Genomic DNA, 18461 nt, shown 5'->3' with positions numbered 1-18461 from the left:
AGAGAAGGCCATGACAAGGTCGCTAGCTAGCTAGGTAGGTAGGTAGGTAGGTAGGTAGGTAGGTACACAGTAGGCAGCATTTACTTTTTGTCTTGTTCAAGGCGAGATAATTGCCCGGTGAAGTCTGCCAAGTTGAAATTCTTGTTTGCGTTCATGCAATGAGGTTCATCCAAAGTCCATCACATGCAAGTCGATTCCCTTGGGTTGCTTGTCAGGGTCTGCTTCACGTCCCATTACTTCTTTCCGGTTACCTAGACCAGGAGAGGGAGGAAGAGAACTTGACCGATTTCGGAACATTTCTGCGTGACAAGCATCGTCAAATAGCAAAATATGTCCAGACCCATGAGATACGTACATAGTACATGAAGCATTACGGATACTTAGTACTCAGGTAAGGATGGAAACCGATGCCCTCATCCAGTGGGACCCCCCTGCCTCCCATTACGGCAAGGTGCCTGTGCATCTGCCGGCGCGCACTCGCGACAAGGCAGGGTACATAGAAGTCGTACAGAAACATGCGTAATATTCAAGTACCTTCTCTGGCGGACAGCATGCTGAAAAAAGACGCTGCCCCCCTCGGAGATTGACGTCACGTCGGGCCGCACGGAGAAGTCGAGCAGCTCATGCATCTTTTTTTGCTCGTCCCTCGGCCGCCTCCAACATCCCACCCCCCCGAGCTCCGGACTCCTTGGCTATTATTGTTGCCCGGCCAAGCACACCTGAATCCCGCATGCCTCGGGGCTGCCTGTCAACATTCGTCCCTCTCTGTCTGTCCGACAAATCACGAAACAAGCTTTGCCTAGCTTTGGATCTGCCATAGTCGCCCCCCCTTGCTCGCCGCTTAGCTCACAACGTCCCATCGCCCACTCGCCCACGTGCCTCCCAATAAGTACCAAGCCACGCCCAAGGAGGACGGCGCAGTTGATACCGTTCCTTGCTTCCACTTCATCCCAAGCTCAGGTATGCACCGCTTGGCCCTTACTTCCATCGAATAGCCTGACCTCCTTCGGCTGTTACAAACGTCAACTTTAGGAGCTAACTTCGCTCTACTAGCATCTTCAGGTGGCAGCAGCCCTTTGCGACCGCGACCATGTCTTCCTCGACTCTCAGGCGTCGAGCCATCCCCCCCGACGGCAACGTCGACAGCGAACCTTCGACCCCTCGAGACGAAAGCCCCGAGAAATCCGAGACTGTAGCTCACGTCGTTCACCATGTTAAACCCAAGACACGGAAACGCCGGAATGGCGCCATCTTCTTACTTGGAAGTTTGTTTGGAATCATAGCCGCCGGCTTCTTTGCGAAAAGCAACGACCTCATAGATTTCCCCGAGCTTGGAGAGCTTAGTATGGACAGCTTTTTCGATGTTCTGCCAGCTGGCTTGGTCAAGGACATGCGGGAGCTTGTGGTCAGTAACAATTCAGGCGTCGTCTTTGACGGGCGTCCGTCATCTAGCTGGCTGAAACTAACATGGCTGGCCGTGAAGCAAGGCGAGCGAGAATTCGTTGATAGCTACGATGCCTTCTCCGTAGGTTTGCAGGCTCGCGCCGAGGGTCTTCATGCCCATCACCCCATGATCATGGTTCCCGGCGTCATCTCAACAGGCCTCGAGTCGTGGGGCACAGCGAATGTCTCCCGCCAATATTTCCGAAAACGCCTCTGGGGCAGTTGGAGCATGATGCGTGCGCTGGTCCTCGACAAGGAAAACTGGAAGAAACATATCATGCTGGACCAGGAAACCGGCCTTGACCCTCCTCATATCAAGCTGCGAGCTGCCCAAGGCTTCGACGCAACCGACTTCTTCATCACCGGCTACTGGATCTGGAACAAGATTTTCGAGAATCTGGCATCGATAGGCTACGACCCGACTAATTCCTTCACCGCCGCGTACGACTGGCGTTTGGCGTACCCCAACCTCGAGACACGCGATCAGTACTTTTCGAGGCTCAAGTCTTACATTGAAACTGCGCATGCGTTTTCGGGCAAGAAGGCTGTTCTCGTGTCCCACAGCATGGGAGGGCAAGTTCTTTTCTATTTCTTCCATTGGGTCGCATCCGAGAGTGGTGGTCGAGGCGGCGACGATTGGGTCGAGCAGCACGTCGAAGCTTGGATCAACGTGAGTGGTTGCATGCTTGGTGCTGTCAAGGACTTGACAGCTGTCTTGTCAGGCGAGATGAGAGACACAGCCCAACTCAACGCATTTGCCGTGTACGGTCTCGAGAAGTTTTTGAGCAAAGACGAAAGAGCCCAGCTCTTCCGAGCAATGCCTGGCATTTCTTCCATGCTTCCCATTGGAGGAGACGCTGTTTGGGGCAATTCGACATGGGCACCTGATGACAAGCCGGACCAGGAACTTTCTTACGGTTCTCTTCTCAATTTCCGCAGCGGCATGAATTGGACAACTCCAGAACGGAATCTGACGGTCGAGTCGGCCATGAACTACCTCTTCAACACGACAGAGGAATGGTACTCAAGAAATGTGAAGGGTGCCTATTCCCATGGTGTAGCACACACTCAAGCCGAGGTCGACGCAAACGAAAAAGACCCAAACAAATGGATCAACCCCCTGGAGACACGTCTGCCCCTCGCACCGAGTCTCAAGATTTACTGCTTCTACGGCGTAGGCAAGGCAACGGAGCGAGGCTACTACTATCGATCACCAGACGCTCCGGCTCTCACGAATCTGAACATTACAATCGACACAACCCTCACGCAGGGAGAGGTGGATCATGGTGTCGTCATGGGAGAGGGCGACGGCACAGTGAATCTTCTCAGCACGGGATACATGTGTAACCGCGGGTGGAACTTCAAGAGGTACAACCCAGCCGGTGTCAAAGTGACGGTTGTCGAGATGGAGCACGAACCCGAGCGATTCAATCCCCGCGGAGGACCCAAGACGGCAGACCATGTGGATATTCTCGGGCGGCAACATCTGAACGAGCTCATCTTGAGGATCGCGGCGGGCAAGGGCAATACGATTACCGACTATGTCGCTAGCAACATCAAGGAGTACGCCGACAAGGTCAAGGTGTACGACGATGGCCAACGACCCGATGAGGAGCAGGACACCTGGGAGGAGACTTTGGAGAAACTGGTCGGCAACAGTTCATGAGCGGTTCGAGTAGAGGCGTTATATGGCGCAAGGGTACTGAGAGTATTTGGAGCATTTGGGGATGGTTACGACACGGATACAATACCCTCCTGCTTAACGAATTTCTGTGTTTCCATTCCTTTATTCTTTCTGTCTTAATAGGTAATTATTGAACGAGATATACGCTACACTACACATAGAGCTCGCAGTATACTGTTTACATGATCAATCTGCGAGGCTTTGACAGGTGACCACAAATCGTATTGTGCAATCCAAGAAGTTCGAGCTGTTACTGCCTCTTATTCGGCGTTGATTCGGAAAGGTCGCAAATGTTTCTCTTCACAGGCACGAGTCGCCATTGAGAAACAACGAGCAAGGAGGGGCATGCAAGAACTTGAGGCGGCATGGGATCAGGTGCACGTTTGCGCTGTCACCAGAGCAGCGACTACAGTGGAAGATCGGTGTCCCCAACCCCTCCATTCCCCCCCTCCTCTTCCCATTTCCCCCACCTTCACTCCAAAAAAAAACAAAGTCCCCTCACTGCGTGGCAGCCGCCAACCAACTCCCGTCCAGGACTCAGTGTTGTCGCTGCCGCTGCCGGTCAGTGGGCCTGTACAGTACTTCAAGGGTGGAACGTCCTTACCTCATCCAGCTCGGGCCTGGACGCAGGCTGCCCTGGCCCGACTAGGTACCTGAAGAGGGGGACCTTGTTGTCAAGCCATGTGGTGTATCAAATCCCAAAGAGTCGAAACTCCAGCCGGCCTCATCTTCATCCCACCGAGTATCGAGCACTTCTCTTTTTCTTCTTCTGCTCCTCCCATATTTAAGCAGTCGCTGTTTGCACTGCGCCGGTGATGCAGACCATTCCACCCACGTATCAGCGGTGGTTTTAGCATCATGGCCGACTTCGATCTATACGAGTCTCTCGAGACCAAGCACCAGTTTTGGGAAGGTCAGCCAAGTTCGCCCCCAAATTCAACCCCTCGATGCTTCTTCTGTTCTCCCCCGCCTTGCTGTTCATGATGTTGTCTTCCTCCTCTCTTCCCAGACCATACTTTTCTACGTCGCAAACTGCGCGCATCGTAGAATTTGTCGCTGACCAGAGTCTCATCGTTAACTGCAGAGCTCGACGACGTCGTCACCACCCAGTACCAGTCCCACGACTTAATCGACGAAACCCTGCGATCGTGGCTCTATCTTACTTCGAGGTTCAGAGACAAGTTCCCCGAAAACGAAAATGATGTCGCCACCTGCTGCGAGAAGCTGCTGCAATGCAAGCTATTTCAGGACAACAAGGACTACATTCGCAACCAGATCGTCTATAGTCTCCTGCAGGAGGACGAACCCCCGTCGCTGCACGCCATTGTACTATTTCTTTTGCTCGACGGCCATGCCGACGAGGCCTTATACTCTCGTATGATCGAGGAGGCGTGCTTCCCTCGGCTCCTCGAGCTGATTAACGGACGTAAAGACCAGGATCTGAGGCTGCATCGCTTGCTTCTGGAGCTGATGTACGAAATGTCCCGGGTCGAAAGGTTGCGCACCGCCGATTTGCTCCAGGTCGACGATGGCTTCGTTGCATATCTCTTCCAGATCATCGAGGAGTTGTCTAACGACGTTCACGACCCATACCACTATCCAATCATCCGAGTGCTGGTATGACTACCCTCCTCGTACTCTCTCCTGTCCTTCATTGGCGCTGACGAATATGAACACAGTTGGTTCTCAACGAACAATACATGCTCGCGTCTACCGACGTCGCCTCCGATCCGGACTCGCCCACCGCCCCTCTAACGAACAGGGTGATCAAGTGCCTTAGTCTCCACGGCGATTCGTTTCGCACCTTCGGAGAGAACATCATTTTACTTTTAAACCGTGAGACCGAGACGTCTCTGCAACTCTTGATCCTGAAACTCCTTTATCTGTTATTTACAACCAAAGCCACATATGAATACTTCTACACAAATGACCTCAAGGTCCTCCTTGACGTTATCATTAGGAACCTGATGGACCTGCCGGACGAGAAGATATCGCTTCGCCACACATACCTCCGAGTCCTGTACCCACTCCTGGCGCACACGCAACTTAGCCACCCGCCGCACTACAAGCGTGATGAGGTACTCAAGGTCTTGAGGATTCTGGGTGGTTACGGCAATTCTCACTTTGCCCCTGCGGACGAAACGACGGTGCGCCTGGTCGACAGAGTCTCGAAAGTGAAATGGCTTGTCGAGCAGGAGGCTTCTGGCGAGGCAGAGGTGGCTCGGAAGTTCCTGGGAATCAGTCTCACACGTTCGGACACGGCGAGCAGTGTTAGTGTTGTCGACGTCGCCGCCGTCATGGAGAAACCGGGTGTCATCACCCCGAGTCGCAAGGCCGAGGCGGATGCGGAAGCCAAACAAGGGGAGGCAAAGGCCGGGACAGGCGCTGTGCGGCCGAAGAAGCCGTTGCCCGAGGTACCGAAACACCGACATGGCGTGCCGGTCGGACCGACGACGACGTTGCATTTGAATGGACATAAGAAGATACCACCAAAAGCACCGCCGCCACGGAGAAAGACGAAGCTCCAACCTCTGGAGCCCGTGGCGGACAGTGCCCCTGTGCCAGAGGCTTGAAAAGCAATGCGAGCTGGCCTGGTCCTGGCGGCCGGACCAAACGACGAAATGAATTGGTGCAGGTGTTTGCTCGATTTGACGATATGGCCTGGAGTTGTGCACTTGGAAAGCAGAGAAGGCATAGCGGTCGCAACGTTAAGGATGGCGTCGAGCGTTCGGGTTACGGTCATAGCATATCATGGCGTTTGGGATCCCGAGGACTGCTTCACCCAGTCCAAAGACGGTATTACCGCCTCGTAGCAGCTGCAAAATTCACGCATTTTGAGTGGATGAGATGAAGATCGAGATCAAGCAAGCGTGCGTGCGTTAGTAAACATTTTCACCATCAAAGTCTGTGCTGAATGTGACGACTTGGCCGGAAGTCACTAGGACTTGTTAAAGAGTGAAATCGGAAGAGTCAAATCGGAGTTAAGATAGATTCACTTCATCTCGAAGCAACATGAGATGAACGCCATGGGTCCGCTACTTCCCAATCTCAACTTTACTCGTAAACCTAGAGGCACAGACTCGGTATCATGGACGACAACGGGTAAACAACATTTAGGGTTCATCCGAGGCCAGGTTTCCGCGCCTGGATTTTCAGCATACACAGTAGAAGTGGGAAGATGAACTACCTGCCTTACCTTAGTACCGGCCTCAATCGAAGAGGATGAGATGTGCTTTGCAGGCAAGAAGGCCTGGAGTTGAGCCCAACCCAATCAGGGATGACAAGATGAGGAGGGAAGGAGCAAAGTCCCAGCAAAAATTTTCCCCAAACATGACACGAATGGTCAGCATGCAGCAACGCAGCTGACACTGAGGTTCACTGCGCAACCTCACGATGTCTGGAACAAAACTTCAAAAACATACAACACCAGGTATTCGCTGGTCGTCACCGACCCAACTACTAATCCGGCCCTCATTGGCTTATCTATGGGAGAGCGGACGGGATCCCGAGTTTTCCAATGGGTATGGTCGTATGTGATGACTTAGAGAAGCGAAGTTGGTTATATCGTGACTTGTGGAGGGGTAGGGTGCGATCTGGGTGCGGTGCCTTGGACTCGGTCAAGACAGCATGTGATAACAAACTATGCCGCGCAGATCAAGGAATCGCGTAGCATAGTGCTGATGTATGTCCTGCACATGAGAGTTCCGTACGTCTGAAAAAACGAATGCACTCGCCATTGTCGACCGTATCGAACAACAGCGGATGAAGGAGTCTGGTGAATGTCCGAGGTGCAAGCTGCCCCGCGCAGCCACATTTCCGTCAGCACTCAGCTTGAACTTGGGGGCAAAGCCCGGGCATGCCGATGGAACTCAGCCCCGGGGGGCTCGGGGAGTTGTTTGCGGGCAGAATGCGACAAACACGGGGGAACAAAACAGGAAAAAGATGGTTGATTGATGGGGAAGTCGGGGGTGCTTGGCAATCGGCTACCTTTTTTTTTTTTTTTTTTGAAAACAACGCTTGGCCAAGGGGTGTGTAAGACGATCATGACCTCGATTAAGCTCGGGTGGGTTGTGTGTGCTGCGACTGGGCGCTGATTGGGCTGTGAACTTCAAGTTCAGCTCGAATGGTTCAGGCTGTTGGTTCAATGGTTGATGTGTTGTTTCTCTGGATGGAAGAGAATGGACGGCCCGGCCGGGTGGGACGGATGCGTCACGTCCTTTTCGAGATGGTAGGATCGTGCAGCTGGTTTGGCTAAGGTCGTGATGGTGGGTGACAGCATCTTCCATGGTGAAGGTGATTTGACGCGGGCGACTAGTAGCGGGTTGGCGGATATCCGTCGAGCTACGAACATGCAGAGGCCAGAGGGAGATGTGGGAATCGGGATTGCCTATCCGTACTAACGCAAGGTAGGTAAGGTGCGTAGTAGAGTTCATACGGTTATCTACTCCGTACACAGTGACACAGTAGTGAGGTGGAATTTGGAAAGGAAACGGGCCCCCGGGTGTTTGATGGTCAGGTTGCAGCGAATGTCACCCGTTTGGTGGTTTTGGAGAGGGGCGACTACGTCATCGACGGGGCCTGACGCGCAGCGCTGGGAGCTTTTCTTGGCCTTCGTCTTCTTTTTTTTTTGTTGGTGCCATTTGCGACGACGGGAGTCTAAGAGGAAATGAGGCAATGTCACCAAGTGAGATTTATTACCAAGTTAAGTGTAGGAGGAAGAAACCTTTCTCAGCCCATGTGCCACCTTGACTGTCTTTCACTCCTCCATGACCGTGTGAACACATTTGTCTTGACGAAATACGTATTACAAGAGGGACCAGATGAGAAATACCCGTGATGTGTTGGAATGATTGGTGACACGGTTCATGAGATACCCCTTGGTGTTTCGCGACGGTTCACTCACCTGGATAGCCGGAGGTCACTGAACCTTGGAAGTTTATACAGGTTTAGTCCAATGTCTAAAGGTAAGGTACCTAGGTAATAAGCAAAGTACTATACCACTTACCCAAGGTGCCTTAGGGCGGACGATCCCAATCCCCCAAAGTAGACGCGCAATTCAGGGTCCAGCTGCGCTAGGTCGACGAGGGCACCCTGCACCTCACTCAGGCCGCAGGCGCAGCTCCTTGTTCGTCAGTCCGTGTTGCGCTGCGACTTGCCCAGGTTCTTGCAGCGGCACCCGCGCGCAACATTGTACAGCACAGTGACGGTCAGAAACATCAGATTCAGTACAAACTTGCCCTACCTAGGCACCTTAAGTCGAAGCAGAAGGGAGTCGGAGGCGCAACGGTCCAGAGACGGGACGACGGTGCACGTTGTCGATGATATGGGATGCTGCTACAAAAGTAATCAGACCCCCAGTAAGACATCTCATTTAGATATTGGTTACCTATGACAGGTACCTAGAAAGGTGGAAAAAGAAAATGCAAGGCAAGAAGTTGGAAATGGAAACGCACATGGCAGTGGTCAGTGGGCACCCCCTCCCCCCCTGTCCTGCAATGTCTGTATCCGTCGACGCGGTGCCCAGAGACTGCGATACCCCGGGTCAAAGTGGGAAGCTGGCGTGCAAACACCCCCGGCTCAGGGAACCTAATTACCTGACTTTCGGGCTGTCTCCTACTCCAGTCTCCATGTCCTTCACAATCACGCGTGACGCTTCACCCTCGATCCTCGTTCCCGTCCTGTCAAAAGGTTCCTTCCTTACCTTACCTACCTTACCATTCCTAGGTACCGTATACGTGCTTGCGCTTACCTTGGTTACAACATTTTGGTATTGATAGCAGTCCTGCGCAACACCAACAAACCCCATCTTGTTCTTACAAACATCAATCGTGGCACCCGTCTCTCACCATTTCTCTCCCTCTCCCTTTTTCCTCTCCTTTTCCCTCTCTTTTCCCCCCTCTATTTTCCACCGACTTGCAGTCTCAAGCCTGCAACGTCCGGCACGCTCCCGTCATCACCGCCTTGAAGCAACTAGCAGTCGCGCAAATCACAAAGGTGCGCAATCAGCCTCCAAGACACATCAACATTCCACCGAGCCAAATCGGTAGCCGCCACCACGACTCGAACGTACTTGATGACGACATTGGTCTGAGCCCAAGACGACCCTCTCTCACTGCTATTGCGTCAAGCACACCGCAACTGGATACACTAACCACCTTTCCCATTATCGACCCGTCCGTTCCCCCTCCTTCGCCGCGCTAAAGCTGTCTAAACCCGTCTAAAAGTTCACCAGCGACCCCTTCCGACGCCAGCATCACTGCTGATACCTTGCGCTAGTCTGAGTCGTCGCTGTCGTCAGATTAACACCGGCCTCCCGGCCTGTCTCAGTCTCCCTACTTTTCCGCACAGAGTGACAGAGTACCGACCGTGTATTCGTCCCAAGAACGCCAACAATGGCAGCCAGATCCCCGCCTCCCTCTACACCCACGCCAAAGGCATACTCCAACCACGCGCCGCACATCGCTGATCCCGATTCCTACAGGGAACCAGCTACACAAGACATGGACAGAGCTGCCTACGGCACTGCGGCCGACAGGAACTCAAATCGCACCTCGTCCTACTTCCCTCAACAACCACCTCAGCTCTCCTCCTCCTCGTCCTACAATCCTCCCGCTTCCGGCGCATCTACATATCCTACCCCTCAGAACGCCGCTCCTCTGCCATACGACGGGGACCAAGAAACACATTACAACACTCTTGCCAACTCGCAATCCGTTAGCCACCAAACACAACACTCCTCACAAGGAGGTGACGGTGCTTACTACGATCCTCCGACTGCTGCTTCAAACTACGACAACAAGCTAGCCGTGCCCTCCGCGACCACCCAGGGAAAGTTCACAGAGGAATGGGATGCAAGTCAAAGAGGAAGCAGTATCATTGACGGTTCCAACATGCCACGGTCCAACTCGTTCGTCTCCAACAATGGGGACGACCATCTGAGTCTCCCCTCACGCCACAATACCCTCAAGAAGAAGAGCTCGCTGCGCAGAAATGGCAGTCTAAAGCGGAGCGGGAGTCGTCGGAGCATGAAAGCCGGCAGCGTTCGTAGCCTGGCTCTGCAGTCTTCCAACGATGCGGACGAGGTGCACAGCGCTTTCCATTGCCCCGTTCCAACGTCTGGGAACCCAACCGAGGCCCTGGCCAATCGATTCCAGTGTAAGCTCTTCCTGGTGCCGATGAGCTACGTGTACGCCAGACTAACATGATTTTGTAGCTTGGCGCAAGATTCTCAAGGATCTTATCGCATACTTCCGCGAAATCCAGACGCACTACGAGCACAAGTCCAAGTCTCTGGTGAAGCTGGCCAATGTCGCCAACAACATCTCCAGCCCTCCTGGTTTCCTCAACTCGGGAGGCATCGACGACGCACTACAAATACTGCGTGCTTATCACAAAGGCGCCATCCTAGAATCAAACAAGGCCAAGGAGATTGAGGAGGACGTTATTTTGGCTCTCACTGGACTGAGAAACGACCTACACCAGAAGATCAAGGAAATCAAGAACCTGTCTGGAGACTTCAAAAATTCCGTGGAAAAGGAGATGGACGGTACCCGAAGGGCCGTCAAGGCTCTGCAAGACACTCTAGGCCAGACCGACCTCGACCCATCGCTGACGACCGGAAAGCAAGACCCTTACCTCTTGCGGCTCGCGGTGGACAGACAGGTTGAGCGCCAGATCGATGAGGAGAACTACTTGCACCAGGCTTACCTGAACTTGGAGAACTCCGGCCGGGAGCTTGAAGCTATTGTGGTTGGTGAGATCCAGAAGGCTTATAACGCCTACGCTGGCATACTCAAGCGCGAGTCTGATGCTGCGTACGGGGCAATCGAAGAGCTTCGCGTTGGCCCAATCTCCATGCCTAAAGATTTCGAGTGGTCACATTTCGTTCAGAAGGACGACCAGTTCGTGGACCCCAATATCCCAATCCGTTCTGCCGAACATATCCATTATCCCGGCCGGGAGCACGTTGGGTGCCAGGAGATTCGTGCCGGATTGCTCGAGCGCAAAAGCAAATACCTCAAAAGCTACACAGCTGGCTGGTAAGTGGTTCCCCAACTACGCTGATGCCGTCATCTAAAACACCCTACTGACACTTTGGGCCCCAGGTATGTACTTTCATCGACTCATCTTCATGAATTCAAATCCGCAGACAAGGGCCAGGCCCCCGTCATGTCTTTATATCTTCCAGAGCAGAAACTAGGTTCGCACTCGAGCGAAGGAGGATCGTCCAATAAGTTCATTCTCAAGGGTCGCCAGACGGGATCAATGCACCGTGGCCACACATGGGTCTTCCGTGCTGAGAGCCATGACACAATGATGGCTTGGTACGAGGATATCAAAGTTCTCACCGAGAGGTCGCCGCAGGAAAGGAGCGAATTTGTCCGCGGTCACGTTCGAAGTCTCAGCCAGTCGTCGCAGCGCTCCACTAGCAGCGACGGTGTTCTTGAAGATGACGACGACGAACCATTCTCGGCCGACACGGCGGTTGCAGCCAGCACGAGTTCGAGACAAGACGTCCGCCGTCCCGAAGCAGGTGGGCGATTCCCATCCGACATCCAAGTCAACGCACAGCGAGGCTTACAGGCACCTCTTTCGCCATCTAGTGTAAGCTCCGGATTTGACAACTCTGACCGTGACGCCGCCGCGCAAGCATACGCTCTACCGGGAAGCATGCTGGGCGTCTACCACGCGTCGAATGAACATCCCGAACATCCTACAGGTTACGGAGGGTCAGACCGGACCCCCATGGAAGAAATGCCTTCCCATGCAGCCGAATTGTCCCAGCAGGCTCAGGAAGACGGAGTCAACCCTTATACCAGCGAAGCAATTCGCCGATCTCAGTCTGGCAGCCGCGGACACCAGGCAGTATTTGTACCTGGAGATAAGGAACAGCGAGTGCATAGCCACCATGGCGCCATTGGCAACTATGACGATGAGTCTAGGCCTGTCTCCAATGTCAGCGGATATGATCGTGGCCTCGAGACACCAGGCGGCAATAGCCAGTATGGTCAGTGGATGAATGGCAACGGGAAGGCCCCCTCTGGCCTTTCCAACAGCGGCATCGTCGATCAGCAAGAGACGAGCGAGTACTACGCGTCAGGTGAACGAGATGCCGGCCACGTCAATGTGATTCCTATTGTTGGCATGGGCAACGGCCATACCCAGAACAAGGAGGTTGACCAGAGTGGGTTCTCTGGTGTTAATAAAGCGTCGACGCCTGCAAGCCACGATGTGCCTCGTCAGCATCAACAGCTATCAGCGATTCGGCCGACTTCTGGCACCATCAGAACCGACAGTGTACCGACGATTTCCAACTTGCATATTCCAGGTGAATACCCCAAGGGTACACCAGGAGTCGAAGCCAGACGTTGAGGAGAAGGGATGGGAAAGGAAACTGGAGTACGGGATCGACTGGGAGGATAAAATGACTCGAGCATGAGGGAGTGGCTGGCATTGGTTAAGAGATGGGTCTGGCCGTTTGGTTTTCTATCCTATGTGATTGACCACAATGGCATGGGTTTCTTGTGTCGATGTTTATTGCCTCCAATGTGATCGAGAAGAGAATGTGTGTGCAGGGGACCAAGGCGCGGAAAGAGCAACGAGAGTGCCGACCCCCCTTTTTATTTTTACCATTTTGACAGTATTTCATTTATCTCCTTGTCGACTACCAGCACGATGCAAATGATATCCAACCAACCCTTTCTTATGCCTATACGTCTTCATCAGATATACCTCTGAACTTTACTACTAGTACCAGGAGTACTGTTGCACATATTACTGCCAGGCCACTTAGACCGATCCCGAGATATTGAGCCCCATGAAACCCGGACAGCTTTTCCGTGCCACTTGAATCAACTTGGACCTCTACGGTCCTCGCGATCCCCATAGCCAGCGACATGGCGTAACTCGACACAGCCAGAACAAGACCATTCGCGACTCCTTGGTGCCCATCTGCCAGGTTTTGTCTGAGCAGGATGGTGGCAAGAGGCGTAGTCAGGACCATCCCAAGCGGAGCGAATAAGGTGCTGACGAACGTGTTTGCCCAATACGTCTGGTCGGACGGTGCCGTCGCCATGAGTATGGATGCCAGTAGAAAGGACAAGACGGCTGCGAAGAACGCCCAGTATACCTCCTCTCCGGGCATGAGATACGCCAGTAGCAGGCCCACGGCTACGGCCTCGACGGCGACAGGTACGAAGCCCGCGCTGGCCAGGAGCGGGTCCCAGCTACGCAGGACCTCGTGGGTTTGGAAGCTGTAAAAGGCCCAGATGATGAAGCAGGCCCACACCGCTGCCGTGCAGCCTAGGATCAGGTTGGGCCTCGAAGTCAGGGCGCGCAGCGGGAGGAGGGGGTTCGCGGCGGCGGTCTCGTTGTAGAAAAAGGCGGCGAGGAGCATGGCGCCGATGATGAGGATGAAGTAAGTGTACGGTGTGCGCCAACCCACGGCCGGTGCCTGGTTCCATGCGAAACTGAATAGGGCGAGACCGCTGCTGCCGAGGAGGGTTCCGGATATGTCGAGTTGGACCCAGATGGTATGATCATATGGGCCTTTCCGAGGGGCTTGCCGTGGGACGACTAGAAGGCTGAGGCCGGCGGCGGAGATGTTGACGGCCGCGAGGACGAAGAAGGACCATTCCCAGGAATCGTTGTAGGCGAACAGAGACGACATCACCGCGCCTACCACGAAGCCCACGGGTGCGGCGGCGCTGAAGAACGCCAGCGCCATGTCTTTCCTCTGGCTCGGCGGTAGCGCCTTTTCGAGAACCGAGAAGCCATTGGCTACGCAGAGCGCCGGCCCCAGACCCTGCATGGCACGACAGAAGCAGAGGTAGGCGGTGCCGTCTGCCCCGCCGTTTTGGACGTTGACGGAGAAGCCGGCGAGAAGGCTCCAGAGCGCGAACCAGAGGCAGCCGGTGATGATAACGGGCTTGCGGCCAAAGACGTCACCCAGACGTTCCGCGGTGAGGGCAAAGGCCCCGATGGCGAGTGTATAGGCTGCGGTGAACCACGAGTGCTGGCCGCTCGGTATATCTGGAAACGACTCGGCGATAGTGAGAGCCGGTGCCACGCCCTGGGCGAGGCCGGCGAACATGAGAAACTGGTACAAACTGACAACGGTTACTAGGAAGGACTCCTTTGCAGACGACAGTGGCTCTGGTCGTATCTCTCGGAGGAGGGGCTCTTCCGGATACGATGTGTTCTGTAGAGCCCAGGAAATGCGTTCCTCGTTTTCTGGATGCCTGGATTTCTCGCTGGGCCTGTTGAGGGGCGTTGCCTCCGTTGAGGACCTGAACCGTTGTGTGAAGACTATCCTCCTAGCGGCCTCGAATAAGTCTGGATACTCTGAAGGATGTTCCAGTGCCTCTGGACCTGACCCTCTCGGCAGTGAGGTGGCAGCCGCGGGTTTTATCAACGGCGTCGAAGTCGATGGTTGATGGGCCTGTATCTCCGTATCGTTATGCGGGTGTGTGGTCTCTGTGGCCGGATGTCGACCAACGGACAACGCCCCTAGCATCATGGCCCGTGAAAGTGGTGACGTTGTCGGACCGCGAGAGGAAGTAGGCGACACAGGCAACGCAGCATCATGTCTGGAGGTGTCGAGGGCTGAAGGAGCCGTGCTCGGCCGAGAATAATGTGAATTTGTTGGGCTCACGCCGTCGTCATCGAGAATGGGGGAGACGAGAACCGGAGCCGAAGTCCGCCAGCTCAAGTTCCCTGGCCCGTTGGGCCCGAATGGCCTGCTGTCATTCGCGTTTTCTTCTCGGAACTGTTGTCGAAACGACTCTGTGACTGCGATCATAACATCCGCCACCCTCTGCATCGCCTCATCTGCGTTTCGTGTTTCCCATGCTGTCGTCGGTGTGCGAGTAGTAGACGGTGAATGTGTGGTGCTTGAGTAGCTCATGTCGGTGTGTATCAAGTACACGCATCTGTGAAGACCGTAGTGTGGTGAAGTATCGATATTCAATGTTCAATCTTAGACTGGACACTACAATAGAGCCAACACCGCAAAGCTACTAGTTAAGTACTGGTAGACGAAGGTATGAGAATAGAAAGCAACGCCAATACAAATGAAATGGTAAGATGGAGTAGAAGAAGAGAAAGAGAGCAAAAGAGGTCGGTTACCAGTACAAATCAAGTGTAGGAAGTGCCTTGATAAATGAAGACTTGCTGGCAGGGGCACGCAGACCAGTCTGAGGTACAGACTACACAGAATCGGGTATTGAACGAGACACTTGCCCAACCTTGGTCACCTTGGTAGCTCGAGCGACTCGACAAATTGGTGTCCACTTCAAGGCTTGAGCTACTGATACCCGGTGGATGCTGACGATGGCTCTCGCAAGGGGGCTGGCGTAGGCAATTATTATCCTTTGGGCCATGGTCATGGGCATGGGCCTTGATCAGGGCGCCGCAGCAGGCCACTGCCTCTCCGTGGTTCCCCGTCTCGAAGGGCTGGTTCGGGGCTACTGAAGCTTGCTTTAGAACAGTGTCCATGGAGTCAATGCTTCTTCATCTGAGCTACCGTGTTTGCTGCTCGAGGCAGACATGTTTGGGGGGGTCTTGATGCATGTCTCTTTTATTTCGGGGTGGCCTTCGGTAAGCGGCATGCAAGATATGCATCTTGCCGGCACATTGAACTAGTTTGCCAAATCGACACTCGTCTTTAGATCACACTAGTTGATGGACACCCAAGTCCGGCGCTGCTGTGTCGTACCATGTGACGACCTCCATCGGTTCGTCTGAACTACTGCTAGTACCTGGATAGTCATGAAGAGAGACAGTACGCAGACACGTCGAATGGACTTTTGATGTTCGGCAATATCTCAACTACCTTGGACATGTGTAGATAGACGACGTTGTAACAGGGATCCCGGTTAGCAAGCAAGGCTGATGCGAAGGAGGATGGGAGATTGGCGCCAACGATGTAAATCATTCCCCACTTGTCAAAGAACCGCGCCACCAACAAAGATCCTTCGTAAACGCCCCAGGTCGCTCAAGGGAACTTCCGTGATACTACACGAAAGAGGCCGAACTCTTGGCCCTGTACGATAAGTGCCACCGTAATGGCAGTTCTCAGATCAGAGTTAAAATTGTTTCATGCCAAGCTGGCATGATGAACGAACTTGGTCCCGACTTCGGGTCAGAGTTGTCAGAAAGAACTGATGCGATATGAAATTCGTGGCTGAGTCGCGAGAAAGCGAAGTGACTATGAGTGACGGAGGAGACAGGTTGATCACGAACCCAAGAGAAAACATGGCATTCGGCTCAATCGTAATTCTCCAGAACGGCCAGTATCTTCGTCAGTCGTGTTCTCAAATTTCGAATTGCTTCTGTTGCCTGTGGAATAACTGGAATGAAAGGCGTTGGGATATTTTTGGAAATGACATTCCGTCAGAGACTCAGCCTCATTGTAGAAAGGTAACGGCGGGGCTGCGGAAGCCGCTTAGACTCCCCGTTCTTAACCGGATGCCTAGGTAGGAGCCAAGCCACTTTGTCTTTCATATTAACCAAGCACTCTTCTTCTTTGCCCTGGCAAGCGAAACACGCGGCAGAACCCGCGAGCTTATCAGAACTGACGACGCATTCAGAGGCGAGGGAAGTCATTCGTACACACCGCTAATAACCTAGTAGTCTCATCCTGTTCCCACGGAGAACTTGTTTCAGCTGCCTACTGACCAAGAATCATACAGCGCGATCTCCTCAGACCGCCATTCGGAATTTTGATCGTATTATTCATTCTTTGGCTCACGTTATCATTTATAGTCTTTGCTGTTTGCGCGGTCTGCTGTTGTTGTCGCATTGCAATGATGTCTGAATTGAGCTGAGAATAGGCGAGATGCGTATAGGGCCAGAAGATAGACCTGACGAAAAGAACTGGCCTCAGTCATTCATCGACCTGGTTTTGATCATCTTTGTGAGAAACAAAATAGCTCCTCCGCAAGACCTTGCAGAGATAAAACATCAGTGACCGGGAGACTTCAGACAGCCGTTGGCGGATATTAGGCCATGATCATCCTGAACTGTCCAACACTTTCAATCAAGACTTTTCTCTAATTTTTGGTTGACCACAGTGGATGATGTACATGTAGCCTCGAACCCCTATCGCCAGGCCCGATGAGAAAGCAAAGCAAACCCGAACGCCAGAGTCGTAGTCCAACAGATAAAACCCTCCCCTACTAAGACTTTGAAGCTGAAAACTCCAGTCATGGCCTACCGGCCTCCTCTGCTGAAACCACCCCGGCCACGGCCACCGCCGAAGCCACCACCTCCTCTCGGCGCACCGCGACCACCACCGAAGCCACCGCCGCCGCGACCGCCTCCACGGCCACCGAAACCACTGCCACCACGACCTCTGGGAGCACCTCCGCGGCCGCCAAAGCCGCCACGGGGGCCACCGCGACCGCCTCTTGCCGGGCCACCACGGCCGGCACGCTTGACCTTGGGGGCACCTGGGGGAGGCTTAGGCTTGGGCAGGAACTTCTCCAATGGCAGGAGCTTCTCGGATCCGATGTAGAACTTGTCGCCCTCCTTGAAGGAAGTGGCCTGGATACCCTCGGAGGGCTTAATGGTGAAGTAAACCTGGTTGATGGGTCCGAGGACTTCGTCGACCTTGCCAACGGCAGTCTGTTAAAATCAAGTTAGTCGAATTTTTCTTTTTTCCCTTTGGCTTATTTCGATCGAGATGTAGATCGACGAGGGATAGGTCGCACCTTGTTCTCGAGGAAGATCTGAGCGTTGAAGTGAGGAACCTTGGGGTTGATGCTCTCGCAGATCATCTCGCCTTCGCAAGCGTGCATGAACTTGCCCATCTCTATACCAAAAATGGACGGTTAGAATACTCTCGCGCGACAACACAGCGTGAAGGTGAGAGAACATACCAAGGATTGTCGCGGGCGGGCCCATGTCTCTGTTCTGGAAGCCACCACGGCCTTTCAAGTTATGTTAGCATCGTACTGTAAATTCCGTCACCAAGCAGACCTAATCTGCAAGTGCATTGGGAATAACGAAATGCAAAGTTCCATACCTCCAAAACCGCCGCCGCCGCGACCACCGAAACCACCACCGCCGCGACCGCGCGGAGCTCCTCGTCCGAATGACATGTTGATATGTGGATTGGCGGGTTGTCGTTCGGAGCTGCTCCTGTATTGAGTGCTGCGTGCTGCTATTGAAAAAAACGAAGCCAACGGGTAGGCGACAGAAAATTTCCCAGCGACCAAATTGTGGTGCAGGCCAATCGAGCTACCTCATTGGCCACAGCTGGCGGGTCGGAACAATCCCTTCCGGGGGACCCCGCCAAAATTTCCAATACCTGGCCAGCCACCAGCCCACCTGC

General features: G+C 53.8%; 6 protein-coding genes across 6 annotated transcripts; 3 read left to right on the top strand and 3 right to left on the bottom strand.

The window, feature by feature from the left end:
* Positions 1-604: 604 nt before the first annotated feature.
* On the top strand, positions 605-3316 carry BDZ83DRAFT_621740 (Lecithin:cholesterol acyltransferase). The gene has a single exon (XM_060508286.1). It carries the CDS (start codon positions 1091-1093, stop codon positions 3107-3109), a length of 2019 nt encoding a protein of 672 aa, XP_060364781.1. The 5' UTR covers positions 605-1090; the 3' UTR covers positions 3110-3316.
* A 669-nt stretch (positions 3317-3985) lies between these two features.
* On the top strand, positions 3986-5700 carry BDZ83DRAFT_719666 (uncharacterized protein; the record flags this gene model as incomplete). The annotated part of the gene is made up of 3 exons (XM_060512200.1): positions 3986-4040; positions 4212-4744; positions 4807-5700. 3 exons carry the CDS (start codon positions 3986-3988, stop codon positions 5698-5700), a joined length of 1482 nt encoding a protein of 493 aa, XP_060364780.1.
* Positions 5701-6642: 942 nt separating this feature from the next.
* BDZ83DRAFT_621729 (uncharacterized protein) lies at positions 6643-7629 on the bottom strand. Its single transcript, XM_060508285.1, has 2 exons — positions 7115-7629; positions 6643-6922 (listed from the first exon to the last, which is right to left on the bottom strand). Exons 1-2 carry the CDS (start codon positions 7558-7560, stop codon positions 6745-6747), a joined length of 624 nt encoding a protein of 207 aa, XP_060364779.1. The 5' UTR covers positions 7561-7629; the 3' UTR covers positions 6643-6744.
* A 1890-nt stretch (positions 7630-9519) lies between these two features.
* Positions 9520-12499, top strand: BDZ83DRAFT_651894 (PH domain-containing protein; the record flags this gene model as incomplete). Its single annotated transcript, XM_060510489.1, has 3 exons — positions 9520-10282; positions 10341-11166; positions 11233-12499. 3 exons carry the CDS (start codon positions 9520-9522, stop codon positions 12497-12499), a joined length of 2856 nt encoding a protein of 951 aa, XP_060364778.1.
* Positions 12500-12878: 379 nt separating this feature from the next.
* On the bottom strand, positions 12879-14288 carry BDZ83DRAFT_534185 (major facilitator superfamily; the record flags this gene model as incomplete). Its single annotated transcript, XM_060503340.1, has 1 exon — positions 12879-14288. A coding segment is annotated over one exon (1410 nt), but the record flags the coding sequence as incomplete, so codon positions are not given.
* Positions 14289-17587: 3299 nt separating this feature from the next.
* BDZ83DRAFT_529745 (H/ACA ribonucleoprotein complex, subunit Gar1/Naf1) lies at positions 17588-18228 on the bottom strand (the record flags this gene model as incomplete). The annotated part of the gene is made up of 4 exons (XM_060503320.1): positions 17588-17752; positions 17839-17939; positions 18007-18057; positions 18162-18228. Coding segments are annotated over 4 exons (384 nt in total), but the record flags the coding sequence as incomplete, so codon positions are not given.
* Positions 18229-18461: the final 233 nt, after the last annotated feature.

The sequence above is a fragment of the Colletotrichum acutatum genome (genome assembly GCF_030867785.1).
Source record: "Colletotrichum acutatum strain CBS 112980 chromosome Unknown BDZ83scaffold_48, whole genome shotgun sequence".
NCBI lineage: Eukaryota > Fungi > Ascomycota > Sordariomycetes > Glomerellales > Glomerellaceae > Colletotrichum > Colletotrichum acutatum.
Note: the sequence above shows the minus strand (reverse complement) of the source record. Positions and strands in the feature narration are given on the sequence as shown.